The following is a 24016-nucleotide window of genomic DNA, read 5'->3' as shown; positions in this document are numbered from 1 at the left end:
TCCGCTTCGTGGGGAGGAGACCCCCAAGTTCAGTACCCAGGTAGAGCTGAGATAGCCTCCTGCCTGAAGCCCCCCTCCCCCAAATGTCTGCCTCTCGTCTGGGGTGACGTGGGACATAATCTTTGTCAGTAACTTCCTGCATCAAGCCCTAGAGGACACAAAAGAGTTGTTAGATGCCTCAAGCAATTTGCACCTAAGCAAGACTGTCCAGTTGTTGTGTTTTTTTCCCAACAGGAGCTGCTGCGATGCTTCCTTCCCTGAAAGAGACCCTAGAAGCTTTGACTCCTGTTAAGAGTCATATCCAAAGAGGATCTAAGCTGGGAATGTGGGATCCAGGACCAGCTGGGACACCTCTCCCTGTTCCTCCAGCTCTTCTGCAGGGCCACAAGGCTTCCTGTCCAGGGAAAGTTCTCCCAGGGATGCTTCTTCCTCCAGTTCCGAAAAAGCCATCTCATTCTTATCCTCGCCTACGTCACAAATGTTGTTTCAACACGCAGCTCAGCCAAGCAGAAGCACAGGGAGGGATAGAAGCCAAAGAGACAAACCCAGATGGGCATAATTTTTCTAGGAATCTGTTGGGTCCAGTTCCAGCCACTCTGCAAGTCTGCTTCTGTTCTTAGTACATAAAGCAAAAAAAGAGATAATCCCCTCTACGCTGTGGGTTTGGCTGACTGGACTTCCTCCAGGGAGATGGACGTTTCCGGAAATGATCCTGGAAAAAAAAAATGCATGGGAATTAAAAAACGTAGCCAGGTATGGTTAGCAGCTCACCAAATCACCTGTTTCCCTCCCTCCCCTATTATAAGTATCATAAGAACCAGTTTGGTCTAATAGCTAAGGCAGCAGACTAGTAACCCGGGGGTTCTGAGTTCTAGATTCGTCTTAAGCATGAAAGCTGACTGGGTGACTTTGGGCTAATCACCAGGAGACAGTGAGTTCTAGCCCCGCCTTATGCATGAAGCCTGGTTGGGCGATTATAGGCCAATGACAAGGAGATGGTGAGTTCTAGTCCCAACATGCATGAAACCTGGCTGGATGACTTTGGGCTAGTCACCAGGAGACAGTGAATTCTAGTCCCACCAGAGGCACTAAAGCCATCTGGGTGACTTTGGGCCAGTCACCAGCAGAAGGTGAGTTCTAGTTTCTCCTTAGACATGAAAGTTGACTGGGTGACTTTGGGCCAGTTTCTCAACCCACCTCACAGGGTTTTTGTTGTGGGGAAAATTTGGAGGACGGAGGAGTATTAAACATCTTCACTAACTCGAGTTACCGATAAAGTCATAAAGCCTGCGTAAAAATCTAACAAATACCCCATTTGAATTTGCGTCCTGTTAATTTCCATTTAAAGCAGGGATGCCCCGTTATTTTCCCCAGGGGAGTGGGCAAGGAACCCTAGTTTTCTAGAGGGGTGTTTGGAAGGAACCGAGCCAGGACCAAAACGGTGTTTAGTTTTCCATCCTTTACATAAAAAACGTAGCTAGTAGAATTGCTCTTCAGCTTTGTGTTAAACGAGATGCTCCTTTTGCTACTAAAGAAATTACAGTTCACTGACAAAGTTGAGAAGACTGTGGGAGCCGCGCCCTGAGTTTGTGGGTCCGTAGGTTGTGTTTCTGTAACTGTTAGCCTTACCAGGTGCACCACACTGAAAACATGACCACGTACGCGAATTGTACTTTATTGCAAAGCTATATTAACAGAATCTTGCATTTCTCCCACCTTTACACCTTGAGAAACTAGGGAGGGTCCTTTTTGAGCTTCTTGCCCCACCCGCTATCCATCTCTGGGCTAAGCTGTCTCTTATCTGATTGCTCCCTAGGCAGCATCTCCTTCACCCGTTTCCAAGGTCCCTCCCACAAACCACCAGGGTTAACAGAGAGAATGAGACAGAAGTATGGTCAAGGAAGTTAAACTGGCAGCCACAAAGATGCAACTGAAGCTCCACCTGGTTTTTACGTGCATCGCACATAAGATGAAGAAATGAAACCCATTCAGCTGAGACGGTGAGAGACTGAAACCTTTCCAAGGACACTGCAGCAGGTGTAGAGAAGAAACAGACGGTTCCCGTAACAAAGTGAAATTGCTTACATGGACTAGGTGAGAGGCTGGGGATCAGGCCGGAGAAATTATTGTTTAATTCTATCAACTGGTGTCTGGAAACCTCAGAGTTAGTTTTGCCTCGACATTACCATGCCATGTATTCAATAAACAGTAAGAGTTTCGGAAACGGAATGAACCCGGAGTGTTTATTTGGATTCTCGAGCTGGGTGTTGACACACAATTCCTGCCTGCGCCTGAGTCCCTCTATTCATCTTACTTTCAGTAGATCTGGTAGAACATCTGTTTCCTATCCCTTCCATTTGGTGTGATGTTGGTTCACTAGTGGCCTCCAAGTACAGGTCATCATCTTCTGAGTCCATAAGTTCAAGGATGTCACCTGCATCTCGATTCCTGCAATGCAGACAACAATAAAAACTATAAGGAAGAAATGAAGGGACCTCTTCTTCTCCTCCTTGCTTGAAGGACCACCTCTGTCAGGTGATATTCACTAAAGAGCACGTTGACCCAACTTGGCAGATAGGTCACATATTCCAGCTGGGAACCATGGGAGATATTATCAAGTATGGGGTCCTTGGTGCTCTCTGAGCTTGGTTGTTTTCTTGCAGACGTTTCATTACCCAATTAGGTCTAGCATTGTTGATGTTACCTGGCTGGGTAATGAAACGTCTGCAAGAAAACAACCAAGCTCAGAGCACCAAGGACCTCACAGACCTCCTTCTGCTCCTTCACCTCTTCCCTTTCTCTCCTCCTCTTCCTTCTCCTCCTCCTTTCTGCAAACCCCACATCTTCTAGGACTGATGATGTTACCTAGTTGGGTAATGAAATGTCTGCAAGAAAAAAACCAAGCTCAGAGAGCACCAAGGACCCCACAGTCCTTTTCCTTCTCCTCCTCCTTCCTTCAAACCCCACTCCTTCTAGGACTGATGATGTTACCTAGTTGGGTAATGAAATGTCTGCAAGAAAACAACCAAGCTCAGAAAGCACCAAGGATCCCACAGTTCAACCTTGAGCTATAAATATTATCTTGTATTGTTATCAAGTATACCTGCAGGTAATTATTGAACTACTATTGAGCATTCCGTGACATAGAATCTAAAATATTATACTTAAAAATACTTATAAGTGACATGCTTCTTTCTTGCCCAACCCGTTGAAATTGTTAGTTTTGTTCAATGGATGAGGCTTTATACAAATTCACGGGCTGTACCATTTTAAAGAGGTCGTACTACCACGAGGTTTGACAATCCCTTCTCCAAATGATGGTTTCTGTAGATGAAATGGGTCAAGACTTTTTAGTTAAAAAATAGAGACACTTACCGAAGCACGTTCGCTGGGAACATGAAAGAGAGAAGAGGAGAAAAATATTTTTTATTAAAAAGTTACTCATTTGCTTTCGAAGATTATACAGTAAGCATCTAATGCAATGTCAAAAATATATTCTGTCTGTCTGTCTGTCTGTCTGTCTGTCTGTCTATCTATCTATCTATCTATCTAGCTAGCTAGCTAGCTAGCTAGCTAGCTATCTATCTACACTATCTATCAAATGTATTGGCACCCATCTTAGCAACATACAGTATATCGCATTTAGAAACCTTTGGTTTTCTTTTATTTAATTATTGGAAGGATGTGCCAATATATCCATAAGATTTTCTTTTTCAACGTTCTTATAAGATTGCCTATAGCGCAATTTAAGAAATACACATTTTGAAACCCAAATGCATTCTGTTGGTTTGACTCCTCCAGTGAGCAATTCTCTACAGACCCTCTCTCACCTTTGAGGCACACCTGAGGTCCCGCATAGAGAAGGATTCCAGAAAAGACCAGAACTCCCAGCAATAAAAGGACTACAACGGAACCCACAATGCCAGCAATGTTCAGAGGCTCTGCAGAGAGAGTTGGAGAGAAAAAAAAGCATTGAGATGGGAAGAGAGAGAGAGAGAGAGAGAGAGAGAGAGAGATGGAAATGCCAAGAAGCAACTTCTCCTCCTCCTCCTCCTCCTCCTCCTCCTCCCTCCTCCTCCTCCCCTTCTTCTCTTTCTCCTTCCCTCTTCCCCCATTTCTTAAAATTTGCAAGATAGCCACCCTTCAAAAGTGAAACTCAAAAGGAATTCTCAAGCAGGAGGGAAGGAAGGAAGGAAGGAAGGAAAAAGGAAAGGAAAGGGGAGGGGAGGAGAGAAGAGAAGAGAAGAGAAGAGAAGAGAAGAGAAGAGAAGAGGAGAGGAGAGGAGAGGAGAGGAGAGGATAGGATAGGATTAAGGGCAGATTTTAATATAGCATGGAATGTACAGTACAAATTTAAACAAATTCCAGCTTTCTTAATTAATCAACTTGCTAAACCTAATCAATCAGTCTTGCTAAACCAACAATCCACTTGCCGGAATCAACCATTTCCCACCAGGTGGGGCCTTCCCATCATGGGTGGGAGGGAAGAGCTTTTTAGGCATCCGAGCAAGGAGGTCACAAATAGCTTTCGTTACCGGCAGCAAGTCAAAGCTTACGTTTTATAAAGACCTCTGGGTTCAATCGTGGTCGTAAAGTCAAGCACTTTCAGCCACTTTAAGAGCTGCACGGACCTCAACTCCCAGAACTCATGGCCGGCTGAGGGAACTCTGGGAGCGGAAGTCCTCCCACCCTCAGCCCAAGGGCCCCTATTTCAACCTCCCGACTTACCTGTCACCTTCAGGTGAACGTAGACCTCTCTCAGGCCCAGGGGGTTCTCGGCCTTGCAGATGTAGTACCCTTGGTCTCTGCTGGAGGAGCAGTTCTGGTTGACAAGGCTGGAGACACCCTCCTTTTGGCTGATGAGAAATCTGCCCCTTGACCGGATCTCTGTCTCCACCTTGGAGGAGTTGCGCAACCAGGTGATCCTTGCAGGTGGGTTGCCGGCGGTCAGTTCACAGGTCATCTCTACGGATCTCCCCGCGAAGCAGCTCTTCATTGGGTTGGACATGACCGAGGGCCGCTCTGGCACAAGAGGAAAGCCAAGTTGAGTTGGGAGGACAGGACATACATGTAGCAGAGCTTCAAACTTAACACCTTTGTGCGACCGACACATGAACTTGTGGTTTTGACTTCTTCCATTTCCTTTTGTTCTCCTTCTAACTAATATACGCATTTAAGACTCGTGTCCTGTTTTATAACCTATATCTTGTTTTGTGTCCTGCCTTATATATATATGTTTTATTGGGTGTTTATTTTTTTACATATCACCATCAATATTTGGTAAGCAGTGTGTTGTCTGGGTTTGTATTTACAAATAATCAATAGTTAGTTTCTAATAGTTCCCTATTCCACATGATAGCTTTCCTTGATTTTCTTCCAATAATATTCTTTTTTATCAACCTTAAATTAGTACATTCCTTGATAATTTTAGAAGATCACAATTAAATATCTACGAATAACCTCCACCTCGTTATTCAGATTCTTTTCTAATTAATCATCTTCTCGATCACCTTGTCGTAGATCCTGTTTTTAAAGTTCTCATTTAAATTTATTTTCCCCACAATATTCAAAAGAAAACATTTTTACCTGTTAAATCAGATGAAGGAAAGCTACCTGATATAAAACCTAAGCAAGTTGTGCTTCCTTTTTCTGGTTATCTGGCTATAACTTTTCATAGAATACAGTACGGATAATTGAGCAAACTTTGTTGCATTACATACTTGACTAAATTATCTTTCCATTGATATATAATTTTAGGGTACTACTCCCCCCCCAAAAAAGTGGTGTTATTAGCCATCAAACCTCAAAAATACACTTTTCCCAAAAGGTTTCCACAATTGTGGCTCCTACTGTACCTGCACAGACCATTATAGGGATGATGTTGAGGAATCTTTTAAAGAAGTATAGGGGGGGGACTCAAATGGGAGCTAAAAGAACAAGGCCAAAAAGAATAAACGAGGAAATTAAAATCAGCCATTCCTTACATCAGGAGCAAAGACATTAAGAGAACAGGCAGCTCTTTCCCATTTGGAGTCTTGGAATGCACCGCGAAATTGTGCAATTCCGGAATCTCGCCTTGACTCACCCAGTCGCAAGGTGCAGTTCTGGTTTCTCTTCTCATTCGCAATATGGTTTCCGCGACAGACAAAATCCTTGCCCCAAAGCCGGCGGGACCCTTGCAGAGACACCACCGTAGCATTTGCAAAGTGGGTGGTGTTGGAATCCATGGCTAGACCCTCCGGGTTGATCCACCGGAGCGTAGGGGGTGGGTAGCCCCCGGGCCAGCTGCACGACAGTTGAACCTCCTGAGAATTCTCCACGGAGGTCTCAGCTTGACACCTGGGCGATGACGGTGGGGGATCTGAAGAGAGAAGCTTGCAAAAGGACTGGGAAATAGCTCTGGGTCTGATTTATTTACATTTTTATTGCCCGTTTTTAAACATGGGAGACAAGTACTAAAAACGGGCGAGGGGGGGAATCTAGGATCGGCTCTGGCCGTGACAGAAACGTGGCTAGAGGATAAAGGATTGAGAGAAAGCAGAAACAGAATCTCCTGAAAAGCAATAAGGAAGGAACTTTTTAAGGGGGGGGGAGAAGATGAGGCGGGATTTGGACTTCGGCCCCTGTCAGCAAAGTTAACGGTTGGGGACGATAGACTTTGTAGTTTGGAACACCCGCTAGGACTTTTCCGCCAACTATTCCACTGGCCTGTGTGGAACCTCCAAGTAGATTAGGAGAAGATCCCACCTCCGTCCTGTTTGTGCATTGGTCCTTTTTATCTACAGAATAACAGAGCTGGAAGGGGCCTTGGAGGTCTTCTAGTCCAACCCCCTGCTCCAGCAGGAGACCCTATACTAGCATCCCTGACAAATGGTTGTTCAGTCTCTCCTTGAAAACCTCAAGTGATGGCACACCCACAACTTCTGGAGGCCAGCCTGTCTACTACTAAGCTTCCATCCGTTATCATTTAGTTCTCGTTTACTTTGAACGTTTTCATTCCTAATGTTGAAGGCTTTTCCTCTTTAAGGACACAATTCCTTAAGAGGAAGGCATAGAGGCCACAATTCTGTGCATTTCCAGAAGTGCAACATTTCCTGGGAAAAAATGACACCCACACACCCACACACCCTGCCCATATTTTTCGGCATACGTACAGTAGATCAGGAGTTCGCGGACGAGCGACTTCTGACGTTGGCTCAACAGGTTTGTGGCCAGACACGAGTAGTTCCCTTGATAGTTGGGCATGACATTGTGTAGCGCGAAAGAGCTGTGTGAGCTGTTGACTTCGGTGAATGGCTCCTGGGCAGAACCAGGTGGGTTAAAATCCCACTTAGTGGCGGAATCAGGCCAAGAATCACTACTGCAGGTGAAGTTCAAGATGTCATGCCTTTTGGCATAAAGCGTGCCGTTTGGCAACGTCCCGGTGGGAGAAATGGTGACCTCCATCTGGTCTGGTCCACCTGGAAAGCAAGCATGTCAAAATAAAACATGTTCCCTGCCAAACGGTTGTACCAGGTGGGCAGAGAGAATTGGAGAGACTGGTCCCCCAAGTAACCAGATATGCCATGGAGGGCTTTCAAGGGAACAACCGGCAACTTGAATTGCACCCAAAGGCCGGATGGCAGCCAACACAGTTTGTGCACAATCAATCAGAATAGAGCTGGAAGGGACCTTGGAGGTCTTCTAATCCAGCCCCCTGCTCAAGCAGCAGACCCTACGCCATTCGAGACAAATGGCTGTCCAGTCTTTTCTTAAAAACCTCCAGGGATGAAGCCCCCACGACGTCTGGTGGCAAGCTGTTCCACTGGTTCATTGTCCTCCCTGTTAGGGAGATTCTCCTTAAGTCCAGGTTGCTTCTCTCCTTGATTAGTGTGTCACAGTAATGACAGCAGGCAGAGCTACCAGGAGCAGGTGGCCGTGGCCAACAAGGATCTGAGCCAAGGACAACTCCTGGCAATGCGGGACCCCCGTGGGAATTAAGGTGGTTGCAGACGTTTTCCGACGCACCTGTTAAAACCTCCTGCCCTGTTTTCTTATTTGAATTTAAAGACGAAAACCTGGCAGGTCACAAAGCAANTGCCTCCCATTCCTAACTCACCGAGTCGCCGCAGCATGATACCGTGGTCCACAGTATCAAAAGCCGCTGAGAGGTCCAAAAGAACAAGGACAGAGGAATAACCCCTGTCCCGGGCCCTCCAGAGATCATTGACCAACGTGACCAATGCCGTTTCCGTGCTGTGTCCCGGCCTGAAGCCCGACTGGTATGGGTCTAGATTTTAATATAGCATGGAATGTACAGTACAAATTTAAACAAATTCCAGCTTTCTTAATTAATCAACTTGCTAAACCTAATCAATCAGTCTTGCTAAACCAACAATCCACTTGCCGGAATCAACCATTTCCCACCAGGTGGGGCCTTCCCATCATGGGTGGGAGGGAAGAGCTTTTTAGGCATCCGAGCAAGGAGGTCACAAATAGCTTTCGTTACTGGCAGCAAGTCAAAGCTTATGTTTTATAAAGACCTCTGGGTTCAATCGTGGTCGTAAAGTCAAGCGCTTTCAGCCACTTTAAGAGCTGCACGGACCTCAACTCCCAGAACTCATGGCCGGCTGAGGGAACTCTGGGAGCGGAAGTCCTCCCACCCTCAGCCCAAGGGCCCCTATTTCAACCTCCCGACTTACCTGTCACCTTCAGGTGAACGTAGACCTCTCTCAGGCCCAGGGGGTTCTCGGCCTTGCAGATGTAGTACCCTTGGTCTCTGCTGGAGGAGCAGTTCTGGTTGACAAGGCTGGAGACACCCTCCTTTTGGCTGATGAGAAATCTGCCCCTTGACCGGATCTCTGTCTCCACCTTGGAGGAGTTGCGCAACCAGGTGATCCTCGCAGGTGGGTTGCCGGCGGTCAGTTCACAGGTCATCTCTACGGATCTCCCCGTGAAGCAGCTCTTCATTGGGATGGACATGACCGAGGGCCGCTCTGGCACAAGAGGAAAGCCAAGTTGAGTTGGGAGGACAGGACATACATGTAGCAGAGCTTCAAACTTAACACCTTTGTGCGACCGACACATGAACTTGTGGTTTTGACTTCTTCCATTTCCTTTTGTTCTCCTTCTAACTAATACACGCATTTAAGACTCATCTCCCATTTTATAACCTATGTCTTGTTTTGTGTCCTGCCTTATGTCCTGCCTTATATATATATGTTTTATTGGGTGGGTTTTTTTTACATATCACCATCAATATTTGGTAAGCAGTGTGTTGTCTGGGTTTGTATTTACAAATAATCAATAGTTAGTTTCTAATAGTTCCCTATTCCACATGATAGCTTTCCTTGATTTTCTTCCAATAATATTCTTTTTTATCAACCTTAAATTAGTACATTCCTTGATAATTTTAGAAGATCACAATTAAATATCTACGAATAACCTCCACCTCGTTATTCAGCTTCTTTTCTCATTAATCATCTTCTCGATCACCTTGTCGTAGATCCTGTTTTTAAAGTTCTCATTTAAATTTATTTTCCCCACAATATTCAAAAGAAAACATTTTTACCTGTTAAATCAGATGAAGGAAAGCTACCTGATATAAAACCTAAGCAAGTTGTGCTTCCTTTTTCTGGTTATCTGGCTATAACTTTTCATAGAATACAGTACGGATAATTGAGCAAACTTTGTTGCATTACATACTTGACTAAATTATCTTTCCATTGATATATAATTTTAGGGTACTACTCCCCCCCCAAAAAAGTGGTGTTATTAGCCATCAAACCTCAAAAATACACTTTTCCCAAAAGGTTTCCACAATTGTGGCCACTACTGTACCTGCACAGACCATTATAGGGATGATGTTGAGGAACTTTTTAGAGAAGTATAGGGGGGGGGGACTCAAATGGGAGCTAAAAGAACAAGGCCAAAAAGAATAAATGAGGAAATTAAAATCAGCCATTCCTTACATCAGGAGCAAAGACATTAAGAGAACAGGCAGCTCTTTCCCATTTGGAGTCTTGGAATGCACCGCGAAATTGTGCAGTTCCGGAATCTCGCCTTGACTCACCCAGTCGCAAGGTGCAGTTCTGGTTTCTCTTCTCATTCGCAATATGGTTTCCGCGACAGACAAAATCCTTGCCCCAAAGCCGGCGGGACCCTTGCAGAGACACCACCGTAGCATTTGCAAAGTGGGTGGTGTTGGAATCCATGGCTAGACCCTCCGGGTTGATCCACTGGAGCGTAGGGGGTGGGTAGCCCCCGGGCCAGCTGCACGACAGTTGAACCTCCTGAGAATTCTCCACGGAGGTCTCAGCTTGACACCTGGGCGATGACGGTGGGGGATCTGAAGAGAGAAGCTTGCAAAAGGACTGGGAAATAGCTCTGGGTCTGATTTATTTACATTTTTATTGCCCGTTTTTAAACATGGGAGACAAGTACTAAAAACGGGCGAGGGGGGGAATCTAGGATCAGCTCTGGCCGTGACAGAAACATGGCTAGAGGATAAAGGATTGAGAGAAAGCAGAAACACAATCTCCTGAAAAGCAATAAGGAAGGAACTTTTTAAGGGGGGGGGGAGAAGATGAGGCGGGATTTGGATTTCGGCCCCTGTCAGCAAAGTTAACGGTTGGGGACGATAGACTTTGTAGTTTGGAACACCCGCTAGGACTTTTCCGCCAACTATTCCATTGGCCTGTGTGGAACCTCCAAGTAGATTAGGAGAAGATCCCACCTCCGTCCTGATTGTGCATTGGTCCTTTTTATCTACAGGATAACAGAGCTGGAAGGGGCCTTGGAGGTCTTCTAGTCCAACCCCTTGCTCAAGCAGGAGACCCTATACTAGCATCCCCAACAAATGGTCTCTCCTTGAAAACCTAGGGTGATGGCGCACCCACAACTTCTGGAGGCCAGCCTATCTACTACTAAGCTTCCATCCGTTATCATTTAGTTCTCGTTTACTCTGAATGTTTTCATTCCTAATGTTGAAGGCTTTTCCTCTTCAAGGACACAATTTCTTAAGAGGAAGGCATAGGGGCCACAATTCTGTGCAATTCCAGAAGTGCAACATTCCCTGGGGAAAAATGACACCCACACACACACAAACCCTGCCCATATTTTTCGGCATACGTACAGTAGATCAGGAGTTCGCGGACGACCGACTTCTGACGTTGGCTCAACAGGTTTGTGGCCAGACACGAGTAGTTCCCTTGATAGTTGGGCATGACGTTGTGTAGCGCGAAAGAGCTGTGTGAGCTGTTGACTTCGGTGAATGGCTCCTGGGCAGAACCAGGTGGGTTAAAATCCCACTTAGTGGCGGAATCAGGCCAAGAATCACTACTGCAGGTGAAGTTCAAGATGTCATGCCTTTTGGCATAAAGCGTGCCGTTTGGCAACGTCCCGGTGGGAGAAATGTTGACCTCCATCTGGTCTGGTCCACCTGGAAAGCAAGCATGTCAAAATAAAAGATGTTCCCTGCCAAACGGTTGTACCAGGTGGGCAGAGAGAATTGGAGAGACTGGTCCCCCAGGTAACCAGATATGCCATGGAGGGCTTTCAAGGTAACAACCGGCAACTTGAATTGCACCCAAAGGCCGGATGGCAGCCAACACAGTTTGTGCACAATCAATCAGAATAGAGCTGGAAGGGACCTTGGAGGTCTTCTAGTCCAGCCCCCTGCTCAAGCAGGAGACCCTATGCCATTCGAGACAAATGGCTGTCCAGTCTTTTCTTAAAAACCTCCAGGGATGAAGCCCCCACGACTTCTGGTGGCAAGCTGTTCCACTGGTTCATTGTCCTCCCTGTTAGGGAGATTCTCCTTAAGTCCAGGTTGCTTCTCTCCTTGATTAGTGTGTCGCAGTAATGACAGCAGGCAGAGCTACCAGGAGCAGGTGGCCGTGGCCAACAAGGATCTGAGCCAAGGACAACTCCTGGCAATGCGGGACCCCCGTGGGAATTAAGGTGGTTGCAGACGTTTTCCGACGCACCTGTTAAAACCTCCTGCCCTGTTTTCTTATTTGAATTTAAAGACGAAAACCTGGCAGGTCACAAAGCAAAATCCCACCTGGGTCAGCCCCTTCTTTCTTTACAAGGAAGCCCCGGAGATGCCCTCGTCCTGTTTAGAACATATAAATAGTGTCTGGATGTTGCTTGGCTCCAACCGTTTGCTTTCTTCGGTTTTTCTTTTTTTAAAAAAAGTTTTGTTTTGTTTATATTCCATTACTCTAGCTTTTGTTTGTTTACGGGTTTATTTATTTATATTCTGCCTTTACTATTGTTTACAAATTGCTCATTCGACACGCCTTCCTCCTCCTGTTTGCCCCACAACAACAAGCTTGTGAGGTGGGCTGGGCTGAAGAAAAGGGACTAACTAACCCAAAGTCACCTAGCTGGCTTTCCTGCCTAAGGCGGAACTAGAACTCACAGTCTCCTGGTGATTGGCCCAAAGTCACCCAACTGGCTCTTATGCCTAAACTGGGACTAGAACTCACAGTCTCCTGGTGATTAGCCCAAAGTCCCCCTGCCAGCTTTCCTGACTAAGGTGGGACTAGAACTCACAGTCTCCTAGTAATTGGCCCCAAAGCCACACAGCTGATTTTCATGCCTAAGGCAGGACTTGAACTCACAGTCTTCTACTTTCTAGCCTGGTGTCTTAGACCCATAGAGCAAACTGGCTCTCAATTAAAATCAATTAAAAATCATTTAATTGTCAAACTGTGTTGACACTGATTCAACACCATGGCTAGGATACAGTCTCGGAAAAAAAACACGAAGATCTGTTGGAGAAACATTGGGATGGAAATCAAAGCCTATCTTTCTGATGCTGGAAAAAGGTAATTTCATATACATTGAGGTATTCCTCAATTTACCATCACAATGGAAACCAGCATTTCCTTTGCTAAGCAAGGACCTTGTTAAGCCAATAATGGCTGATTTTATGACCTTATTTGTGCTGTGATTGTTAAGCAAATCAATGCAGTTAACTGGACCTGGCAGCTGATGATTGATTGAGCAATGGAAGTGATTTGCTTAATAAACATAAAAGTGAGTGTGGCTCACTTAATTTCTTTAACAAGGGAAATTCTTGTCCCAGTTGCAATCATTTGTCAAGGACTACTGTATTGTGCACCTATAAATCTTCCCCGGTTCGTAGATGCAGTTGTGCACCAGTTAAAATGGGTGCGGCTCTCGCCTTCCACAAGCAAAGAGCAGAACTACCAGCCAGCCACACCTTGAAAACAAATAAGAAGTTGAGATAGGGGGTTGTAATCTGGTAACTATAGCAAGATTATTGTACGCACGACACTGGAGAGAATGCGGAAATCTTGTGGAAGGGATTGTGTAAGTGTCAGGATTTGCAGAAATGGCAAAATTGGTTTGTTTGGTCCAAGGAGAAAAACAGTAGAGGTCATAGAATAACAAGAGTTGGAAGGGAACTTGGAGGTCTTCTAGTCCAGCCCTCTGCTCAAGCAGGAGACCCTATACCATTTCAGACAAATGGCTATCCAGTCTTTTCTTGAAAACCTCCAGTGATGAAGCACCCACAAAGCAAGTCGCTCCACTGATTAATTGTTCTCATTGTCAAGAAATTTCTCCTTAGTTTTAGAGTTGAATCTCTCTCTCTCTCCCTCTCTCTCTCTCTTATAATTTATTGTTTTATCATAGAGAATAAAATACAGAACAGTAAAACAAACCAACAAAATGAAACAAAACAAAAACATACATTCAACCCTAACAACAACAAAAGAAAAGAGAGAGAGAAGAAGAGAGGGAGGGACAGAGAGGAAGAGAGAGGCAGAGAAAGAAAGAAAATAGTGTACAAAAAAAGCAAGAAAAAGTGTTCAATTAAATTTAACATTTAACATATAGGATCCACTCTGGCTGAATGCTGAAATACAAATATATATATGAAATGTTTAGCTTAACCTGTTGACTGCTTTTTCTTCTTTTTTCTTTCATATGTGTGTGTGTGTGTGTGTGTACACATATATATAACTTTTATATAAAAGAAGAAAAAGCAGTCAACATTACATATATATTTGTATTTTGTATTTTGCATTTCTGGATGGATGGATGGATAGGTAGGTAGGTAGGTAGGTAGGTAGGTAGGTAGGTAGGTAGGTAGATAGATAGATAGATAGATAGATAGATAGATAGATAGATAGATAGATAGATAGATAGATAGATAGATAGATAGATAGATAAAAAGAAGAAAAAGCAGCCAACAGGTTAAACTAAACACTACACTAATCTTCAAATCCCTCTGTTTAGGTTGAATCTCTCTTTGATAAGCTTCCATCTGTTACTTCCTGTCCTGTCCTCAGGTGATTTGGAGAACAGGTTGACCTTCTCTTTTTTGTGACAGCTGCTCAAGTATTGGAAGACTGCTATCATGTCACCCTAGTCCTTCTTTTCATTAAACTGCACGTACAAAATCTTTTTTTCCCCCCCAAAGCATTCACGTGAATTTCCATGGCAATCTTTACTGGACGATCAGGCTAACATTTTCACTCGTTTGCTTAAGGCAGGACTAGAACTCACAGTCTCCTGGATCCTAGGCCAGCACCTTAACTGCAATAAAACTAGTGCTGACCTCTATGGCAGGACTGAGTTTTTGTTTTGGTCTGACCTCCCTTGTTGGGCTGGCAACTGTTGACTTAATGCAACATCTATACCCACGTGCATTGTCTAATATACCATCCTGTTCTATCTGCCGAGCATCCACGCCATTTTCTAAAGCAAGGGTGAAAACTTACCGGCCATCAGTAACTGGATCCTGTGTGTATGGTTGGTCTCAGCCAGTATCTCCCTGCACAAGTAGTGACCTTCGTCCTCTCGACGCAATCCTGAAATGTGCAAGGAGCTGTTTCCCACCAGGGAAAAGCGACTATCTGAAGGCAGTTTTCCATCCGAGGAGAAGAGCATGGGGATTGCACCGGGCTCACCGTGAAACCACTGCACCACCAACACCTGGGAAGACGCATTCCAGCATCGCAAGGTCACTTCCCCGTCCAGTTCGCCAACTGCCACTTCTTCAGTTTCTGGGGGAGAATAAAGTTTATTTCTCGAAAATGTTCTCCTTTCTAAGAGCTGAAGCCCACCTGCCTTAAAGTTGCCCAGGTTGAGAAAGACTGAGTTAAGAGCTTCCATCCATCTACCCTTTGCACGGAGAGACAGTTTGGTCTAGTGGTTAAGGCAGCAGGCTAGAAGCCAAGGAGCCTGCGAGTTCTAGTCTCACCTTAAGCACGAAAGCCAGCTGGCTCACTTTGGGCCAATCACTAGGAGATGGTGAGTTCTAGTTCCGCCTTAGGCATGAAAGTCAATAGGGCGGCTTTGGCCCAGTCACCAGGAGACTGTGAGTGCTAGTTCCACCTTAGGCATGAAAACCAGCAGGGTGACTTTTGGGCCAATCAGTAGGAGATGGTGAGTTCTAGTCCTGCCTTAGGCATGAAAATCAGCTGTGTGGTTTTGGGCCAATTACTAGGAGACTGTGAGTTCTAGTCCCACCTTAGTCAGGAAAGCTGTCTGGGTGGCTTTGGGCCAATCACTAGGAGACTGGGAGTTCTTAGCCATGAAAGCCAGCTGGGGGACCTTGGGCTTCTCCCACCCTCTCAGCCCAACCCACCTCACAGGGTTGTCGTTGCGAGGAAAACAGTAGGAGGAAGGTGTGATGGATACGTTCACCGTCTTTGAGTTGTTTGTAAAAATAATAAAAGGTGGGATATAAACACCAAATACATTGGGCATATCACCCTATGTCACGGTTTAACCACACTTGAGTAAATCAAGCACGGTACGCTAGGTTTTAGCAAACTGCACTGAAATCACATCAACTCTTGGAAGCTGATATGAGACAAGGGAAGAGCATTGTAGTTGCACTCTCCGTAAAAGCAAAGCTGGGTCTTCTCTCCTTGCCAAGCAGAATGCAAACTCATCCTGCTCTATTATTAACTCTCTGTCCAACAGTATCACTCCTTGCTCAGAACTCTGCATGCAAAAGCAGGGTTTTACATTTTTGATTCGGTCAGTCTGTTTAGCCTTGTTGAATGGGTCAGATTGAAAAGCCCTGAAAATCCGCCTATAAATTCATCACAACCCACTAAAGGCTTGGAGTTAACCAGGAAGAACCTGGATTGAATTTTGTCTATCTCACAAATTAATTCTAGTTTACTTTGTAATTCTACCTGTCTCCTATTCATAGTTCTTTCTTTCTTTTTCTTTCTTTCTTTCTTTCTTTCTTTCTTTCTTTCTTTCTTTCTTTCTTTCTTTCTTTCTTTCTTTCTTTCTTTCTTTCTTTCTTTCTTTCCTTTTCCTTGCTCACATTCCTTCTCTCTCTCTCTCTCTCTCTCTCTCTCTCTCTCTCTCTCTCTCTCTCTCTCTCCTTTTCCTTTCTCATAAAAGTGCTTTGCTTCTTCTCCCCCTTCCTAACCGAAACAGGGGCAAACTTGTCAATTGCCCCTCCCTCACCCCAGCCCACAACCCAACAGTCAGAAAAGCGATTAAAATCACCCTAGAAAAATTCTGCATCCTACCTCCCCCACTTTAGACTTCGGGGAAATCAAAGAGCAGGCAGTTGTGACCGGAAGCTCTTTTGGGACAAAAACAAGTATGCATTATTCCTGAAAAAAATTGGAGTTGGGGCGGGGGGGGGAGAGGGGGGCTGGGAGGGAAGGAGACAAATGACGTCGCAACCTCTAAATCCCGACCTGTCTAAAAAACTTGGCGGAACAAAGATCCCTTTACGCAAAGCTTTCCCCATCGTTGCCAACAAACGCCGCGCGTTCAGTCGGATTTTACGCGCGGGCAGACGAAGGCGAAAAGGGCGGTTGGGGGGGGTTGTTGTTCGGGAGGGGGGGGGGACGGCGGTCCCGTCCCGCAGAAAGTTCGGAAAGCGAAGGAGGCGACAGGGGAAGGGTTACACACATCCTTGTTTGGGAAGAAAAGCCCCAAATCAAGGCAACATCCTCCTTCTTCCTGGAGAGACTTAAGATGCTTTAGCGGGAGGGTCCCTTTCTAGTCTAGTAGTCCCTCCCGGGGGGAGGGGGAAATCTCCTCGTGGTCTCCTCTCCAAGTGGAACCCCGGCTCTTCCCGGCTCAGCTGTCATCTCTCCAACCTTGGGGCTGTGCCACCTGCCCTGCGCTGCCCATCGCGCCGGCCAAGGGGGGTACCTGCAGCGCCGCCGCGCCCGGAAAGCGCCAGGACGAAGAGAAGGCTCGCAGCCGCCCGGCTCGCCATGGCAGCTCGGACTGGGGGGGAGCCGGCGCAGCTCCGCGGATTTACGGCCGGGAGGGCGGGCAGCGTTGACAAGAGAGGCGGGGAAACTTCCCCGCGGGAGGCGGAGCGGCTGCGGCCGACGCGCTTCGCTCCGGCTTGGTTTACCTGGCGCCGGCCGGTGACTGGGGACCTTCCCAGCCATCCAACGCAACGTTAAGTCATTGAGACCTCGGTTAAAGTGCGTTTTGCTCCACTTTTCTTTGCCAGGGCGGTTTAAGCGAATTACTGCCCTCGTTAAGTTAGTAACGCGGTCGTTAAGCGAATCTGGCTTCCCCATGGCCAGAAAGTCGCCAAAAGTTGATCGGATGACCCCGGGACTCTGCGACCGTCGTAAATATGAACCAGTTGCCAAGCGTCTGGATATTGATGGAGGGGATGCAGCGGTGGTCCTAAGTCCCTTTTTTTCAGGGCCGTTTTAACTGTGAGCGGTCGCTAAATGAACCGTCGCGAGTCGAGGACTACCTGGACAGCTGGATCGAGGATCCAGCCGTGACACTTACAGAATGACAGAGTTGGAAGGGTCCTCGGAGGCCTTCTAGTCCAACCCTCTGCTCAGGTAGGAGACCTTACACCGTTCTGGACAAATGACTGGACCGATCTCTTCTTGACAATCTCCAGTGATGGAGCCATCCACAACTTCTGGAAATGATTACTCGTCTCACTGACAGGAAATTTCTCCTTAATTCTAGGTTGGGTCTCTCTCTCTGACATTGATGCCATTTTAATCTGGCTGGGAAGATGGTGACCGGTTCAAATCCCTGATCTGCTTAGGAACCTCACTTTGGGGGCTGGGGTGGAAGGCAGGAAGTGAATTTGTTAACACCTGTAAACTGAAGAAGGTTACCTAGTTTGGTAGTGAAACGTCTTATAGAAAATAACCAAACTCAGAGAACATCAGGAACCCCACAATCCCTCTCCTCCCCCCTTTTTCCTCCTCCCCTCTCCTCTTCTCTTTCTCCTCCCCTTTTCCTCCTCCACCTCTTCCTCTTCTTCCTCTCTTCCTCCTCCATTCCACACACCCAAGCACTGACAATGTTACCTAGTTGGGCAATAAAACGTCTGCAAGAAAACGACCACGCTCAGAGAGCACCAAGGACCCTATAAAACACAACCTCCTAAGATTTATTAGCATCGTCTGTAAAAAAGGGTTTTGTTTAAGGAACTCAATGAGATTTCGGACATTTATTTGAAAGAAGGCCCTTGGAGAAGCTAAATGAAACTATAAAATCCCAAAATGTGCAGAGACATTTAGAAAAAAATAGTTCATCTTTTTGTTTCTTTTAACTATCACTATGAAGATTTCCGAGATGAATTATCATCATGGGATGGTCAAATGCAAAACTTGGCAATGCCCGTATGCTTTGAATCGCTCTGTAAAAACAGCTTCTCAACTTTAGCAACTTTAAACTGGGTGCGTTTCAACTGCCAGAATGCCCCAGCCGGCATTCCGGGACTTCAACTCCCAGAGTTCCTTTCTTCCGACAGGGCCGAGCCTCTGTTCCCCGCCTCCGCCAATGGGAGCAAGAAGGAGGGGTCCCGCTGCCCTGGGATTGGAGGAGGAACCTGCCACTCCGCAGCCCCCGCATTAAGGCTGGATGAGGCTCGCGCGCTACGTTTGCTGGCTGCAGCGAGCAGGGAAGAGGAGCTTTGGTGCAACCATGCCGGTAGATTTGAGCGACTGGGGAGGCTCCTTAAGCCTCCCCGAGGTGGAAGAGAAGCCGGTGCATCCTCTGCGGGTCCGCTACGGGTCGGTGGAAATCGAGGATCTCGGCCAAGTGCTTACACCGACCCAGGTAAAAAGGCCGCCGGGCGCGGGTTGCAAAGTTGCGTCGCTTTTTTGCTCTTGCAAAAAAAGAAAAAGAAAAAAGGGACGCCTCTTTCTCGTCCTTTGGCGGGAGGGAGCTCGGGCCCCTACACCCCCCCCCCTTCCTCCCTCCACTCCCTCGGATTTCCACGCGCGTTTTCTCCAGCTGCAACGGGGCTTGCGCGGCGCTTCCAAATCCAGTCCGCAAAAGCCTTTACGGAGCGCCCGCGTGCAGCTGTTAAAAGTGGGGGCTCCATAAAGGTGCTCGGAAACGCCCCGTTTTTGCAAAGATTCAATGAAAAGACCAATTCAGGGGGGGTTTCCTGTACCCCCCCCCCGAGCTATCTGCAACCCCGCCGTATAGGATCCCGCAGTCTCCTTTTGCTGCAGATCGCCAACAAGCCACAATTGCAAGTCCCGTTTGGATACCCCTCGCCCCCTCTCGAGACTCGGCCATTTGCAAGGGGGGGGGAGGAAATCCTTCCCCACCCCCACCCCCAAGAAAAAAAAAAAAAGCATGCATCTGAACGTGCATTATGGGTCTCCTGCTTGGCAGGAACCTTGGCAGGCCAGAGAATCCTGGGTGGCCTTTTGGAGAAGAAGAAAGAAAAAAAAAAAGACGCGCAACTGTATTAATTGCACATTTTCGGCCTGGCCTTAAAATAGAAGAGAGAAGAGCAAGCTGGAAAGATTAAAAAAAAAAAGAAACACCAAACCTAAAAATATAAAGGCACCCATTGCCAAGATGGCTTCTTCCCAGCGGCTCCGTTTTCCCTCCGTTGCAAAGGCCGGTGCAGGCCCCGGAGCACGTGCTGCAAAATCGAGACGGAACCTTGACCTAAATTGGACGCGATCCCGGTGAATGTTAGTTAGTGCATGCAATGCAAAAAAATCCATTTGCCTCGACAGGGAACCGTTTTAGCCTTGGGGGTGAGGCGGAGCTGGGTGAGAGGGACGCCACGGTTTCCACTTCTAACCGAAACGGCGCTTTAATTTTCATTAAACCAGCTTCCCCATTTGCAGATGTCCAGCTTTCCGTGTGGTTTTTTTTTTGTCAAATCGACTGCCTTTTAATATAACAATTATTATTTATCCAGATGCATGTCAGCTGATTTATGACACTGACACGTGCAAAGGAGGGTGGCTTAAAAGCTCATAATAATCTTAACGCCATCCCGGCTGAACACAGCCCATCCCCTTCACGAAATTAGGTCTCTAATCCGGGGGGGGGGGTTACTATTCAAACTAAATCTGTTGGGGAATTGTGGCGTCCTTGGTGCTCTCTGAGCTTGGTGGTTTTCCTGCCGATGGTTCATTACCCAACTAGGTCACATCAGTGATGATGATGTTACCTAGTTGGGTAATGAAATGTCTGCAAGAAAACCACCAAGCTCAGAGAGCACCATGGACCCCCACAGTTCAACCCTGAGTTACAGATATTCTCTTCTATCAATTGGGGAATTCTGGGAGCAGAAGTCCAGATATCTTAAAAGTGGCTGAGATTGAGAGAAACTGCTGTAAGCCTCAGTTCCCGCCTTCTGGAACAGGAATTTTTTGTTTGTTTGTTTGTTTGTTTTATCGTTTGCTGTCTGCCAAGAGAGAAAAATTGGCAACTCTTGCTATACAGCTGCCTTAGTCAATGTACATTTCTTCTGGCCCATCTTTCTTTTGTTTTAACGAGGAGCCCAAAAAAAAAAATATTATTCCGTTTATTTGGGCAGGTCAAGAATCGGCCAACCCTGATCGAGTGGGATAATTGCAGCCCGGATAAATTCTACACTTTGGTTCTTACGGATCCTGATGCTCCCAGCAGGAAAACTCCCAAATTCAGGTGAGTTGAGTTTTGGGGGTGCTTGGAAAGTGCACGGAGGCCCCCCCCTGAAGAGGAACACTTCTTAGCGTGTTGCAAGGTGGGATTTGCAGACACGGGGACTCAATTCTCTTCTTTTTTTTTTTTTAGGGAGTGGCACCACTTTTTGGTGACCAACATGAAAGGCAACGACATCAGCAGTGGGAATGTTTTGTCAGACTATGTTGGATCTGGACCCCCGAAAGGAACAGGTAAGTGGCTAACGGTTCCCTTTCAATATGCATTATCTTTCAGAAAGTGGCCACTGAACAGGTAGACCTCACCTTAGAACTGCATGGATGGATCGATGATAGATGATCCATCTTCCCATCCTTCCATCCTATCATCCCTCCATCATCTTATCCTTCCTCCCATCCATCCACCCACCCATCCTCTCATTCATTCTTCCATTCCTCCCATCCTTCTATCCATCCATCTTCTCACATCATCCCTCCATCATCTTATCCTTCCTTCCATCCTCTCATCCATCCCATTCCTCCTATCCACTCACCCATCCATCCTCTTATCCATTTTCCCATTCCTTCCTCCCTCCTAGCTCCTACCCTCCTCCCGTCCATCCATCCATCCTCTCACCCATCCCTCCATCCTATCATCCCTCTATCATCTTATCCTTCCTCCCATCCATCCATCCTCTCATTGATTCTTCCATTCCCATCCTTCATCCATCTTCCCATCCCTCCATCATCTTATCTTTCCTCTCATCCTCTCATCCATCCTATTCCTCCTATCCACTCACCCATCCATCCTCTTATCCATTCTCCCATTCCTCCCTCCCTCCTCCTATCTCTCCTTCCATCCTCCCATCTATCCATCCTCCCATCCATCCATCCATCCATCCATCCTCTCACCCATCCCTCCATTCATCCAATCCATCCTCAAAATCTTGTATGCTATTTGACTCCCAACCGCTCTGAAGAGGTGGGCAGGGCTGAATTGAACCCTCATTAAAGGGGTTTCTGCTTCCCCCCCCCCTCCCTCCTATCCCATTTTCAGGCCTTCACCGCTACGTGTGGCTGGTCTACGAACAGTCCCGGCACCTGACTTGCAACGAGCCCATCCTGAGCAACCGCTCGGGGGACAAACGGGGCAATTTCAAGATATCGGCTTTCCGCAAGAAATACAAGCTGGGGTCCCCCGTCGCGGGCACCTGCTACCAAGCCGAGTGGGATGACTACGTGCCCAAACTGTACGAGCAGCTCTCTGGGAAATGAAACGGCCTTCGTGTTGTGCCCTCGTTCCTCTTTCTTGGAAATTCTCCCCTTAGGATAAATGGCCTGGTTTACTCTGGATGCGTTGCTGAAAATGACTCCCATTGACTCGCTAACATGAATTAATCTATGTTAATTCATTGTGGACCCTTTAATCGGCAGCCTTTATTGTTTAAAAAAAAACCCTGCAACTGAATTGTATGTTGCATTGCTGCTTTTGAGAAGCTTCCATCCTGAGAATAGAAAACACTCATTTTCTATTACTTAGCTCAGGGGTCTTCAAACTTGGCAACTTTAAGACTGGTGGACTTCAACTCCCAGAGTTCCTCAGCCAGCCCTGGCTGGCTAAGGAATTCTGGGAGTTCAAGTCCATAAGACTTAAAGTTGCCAGGTGTGAAGACCCCTGACTTAGCTGGTTGTGAAGGTTGTGCCTTGCCTAAAAAAAGGGCACAAGTGCCAACAATTTTGTGAAGAACACCACAACCTGCACTCGTATAGACTCAGTGGAATGATAACTGCAGTATTTCTAGCCAGCAATGGGATTATTGACTCCCCCAATACATCTGGAAGGTGCCAGGTAGGTGGAAAATATCATAAAATCGGAAGATAAGCATCTCTTACCGTAATTCAAGGCAGAGTTGGTTCACTGTGGTTTGCAACCGAAGCATCCCGTAATTCCTGCTTGCGGTGATTTTCCACTAAAGAGGAACTGGGCCATGGATCCACAATTTCACCCAGTTTGTTTAGATTTCGATTATCTCAATGAACTCTGCTCCTAACTGGGTATCAGAGTTCTCATGTCTGTTTTGGAAGGCCAGGATTGTTCAAGTTGGATTTCTCTCGTTTTACCGATAACATTTCTGGATGTAATTCTTTTTTTCCCTCCTCTAACTTGCTGTTAAATAGCAAGCCTTGGATGTTTTCCCATGTTCATTTATATTGTCCCTTGAGAAGCTTGTGTCTTTATGGATTTGCTTTGCTCTTGTTGAGAACTTTTCAATTAAAAAGGAGGGTTGTCTTCATTTTTTTTTTATGCTGCTCCTTCATAGATACCTAGGCTGGATTAAACAGAACAGTTCCATCGCAAAGTTTGGCTCATTAACTTTAGTTAGGCTTTTAATCATTCCCGTAAACCCAGTTCTTTTAGTTAGCTTATTGTATGATTGGTTAGTTTAGTAATCAAGTTAACTTGGTTACGAGATGGGAGAGGTCTATTCCAATCTCTGGTCTTTCCGAAAGGGATCCTCAACTGGTTTTATTGTTGATATTGTTTCAATTATTGGTTGGGAAACCCCCAGCATTCAATATAAATGCTCTAAATAAAATAAACAGGTGTTTGTCCAAGAGACTGGACAGCCATTTGTCCGACATGGTATAGGGTTGGACTTGATGACCTCCAAGGTCCCTTCCAACTTTATTATTATTATTATTATTGCTGAAAACCTTCCCTGAAGAAGACTAGAACATAATTTCAATTGATTGACTTTTGAAGAAAAATATTGTCCATCATTTCTCAGCCTGGACAGTAGAAAACAACAGCCCTCCCCTTTTTTTTTTTTACAAATCTACACAGGACTTTTATTTCTCCTTGCCCGCCCGCCCCCCCAAATCTTTGCTGACCCCTCTGAGCAAAAAGTGGGTATTTAAGGCCTTTACTTGTCCAAGTGAACTGACTTAATAGCTGTATTGGAGTTCTGACTTAGGTGGACTTCAACTCCCAGAATCCCCCAGCCGGCATGACTGAGGTACAGAATTTCAGAATTAGAACAGATTTGAGAAACTGATTTAGGGGGTTTAAATTTTATATAAATATATATAATGTTAAATATAAATATATAAAATGCATATAAATTATATCGATATAATTTGTGGGTTAGAAA

At 46.1% G+C, this 24016-nt stretch overlaps 2 protein-coding genes across 2 annotated transcripts; one reads left to right on the top strand and one right to left on the bottom strand.

The window, feature by feature from the left end:
* Nucleotides 1-636: 636 nt before the first annotated feature.
* On the bottom strand, nucleotides 637-17215 carry VSIG10 (V-set and immunoglobulin domain containing 10). Its single transcript, XM_015821959.1, has 9 exons — nucleotides 17149-17215; nucleotides 14736-15020; nucleotides 11114-11419; nucleotides 10052-10327; nucleotides 8682-8975; nucleotides 3831-3941; nucleotides 3376-3388; nucleotides 2315-2448; nucleotides 637-712 (listed from the first exon to the last, which is right to left on the bottom strand). The coding sequence occupies exons 1-9, from the start codon at nucleotides 17213-17215 to the stop codon at nucleotides 651-653; spliced, it is 1548 nt and encodes a 515-aa protein (XP_015677445.1). The 3' UTR covers nucleotides 637-650.
* Nucleotides 17216-18828: 1613 nt separating this feature from the next.
* PEBP1 (phosphatidylethanolamine binding protein 1) lies at nucleotides 18829-22401 on the top strand. The gene is made up of 4 exons (XM_015821962.1): nucleotides 18829-19047; nucleotides 20780-20889; nucleotides 21019-21119; nucleotides 21922-22401. Exons 1-4 carry the CDS (start codon nucleotides 18850-18852, stop codon nucleotides 22137-22139), a joined length of 627 nt encoding a protein of 208 aa, XP_015677448.1. The 5' UTR covers nucleotides 18829-18849; the 3' UTR covers nucleotides 22140-22401.
* The last annotated feature ends 1615 nt before the right edge of the window (nucleotides 22402-24016 follow it).

Source organism: Protobothrops mucrosquamatus, unplaced genomic scaffold, assembly GCF_001527695.2.
Source record: "Protobothrops mucrosquamatus isolate PMUCROS unplaced genomic scaffold, P.Mucros_1.0 scaffold1439, whole genome shotgun sequence".
Taxonomy (NCBI): domain Eukaryota; kingdom Metazoa; phylum Chordata; class Lepidosauria; order Squamata; family Viperidae; genus Protobothrops; species Protobothrops mucrosquamatus.
This window is presented reverse-complemented; position numbering and strand designations above follow the sequence as displayed.

Excerpts from the sequence above, each read along its gene's own strand:
- VSIG10 (XM_015821959.1), bottom strand. The coding sequence starts at position 17,215 with ATGGCGAGCCGGGCGGCTGCGAGCCTTCTCTTCGTCCTGGCGCTTTCC. Across the intron at positions 11,420-14,735 it reads GATCCAGTTACTGATGGCCG|GTGGACCAGACCAGATGGAG; the intron begins GTAAGTTTTCAC and ends CTTGCTTTCCAG. Across the intron at positions 3,942-8,681 it reads CGTTCACCTGAAGGTGACAG|AGCCTCTGAACATTGCTGGC; the intron begins GTAAGTCGGGAG and ends CTCTCTCTGCAG.
- PEBP1 (XM_015821962.1), top strand. The coding sequence starts at position 18,850 with ATGAGGCTCGCGCGCTACGTTTGCTGGCTGCAGCGAGCAGGGAAGAGG. Across the intron at positions 19,048-20,779 it reads AAGTGCTTACACCGACCCAG|GTCAAGAATCGGCCAACCCT; the intron begins GTAAAAAGGCCG and ends TTATTTGGGCAG. Across the intron at positions 21,120-21,921 it reads TGGACCCCCGAAAGGAACAG|GCCTTCACCGCTACGTGTGG; the intron begins GTAAGTGGCTAA and ends TCCCATTTTCAG.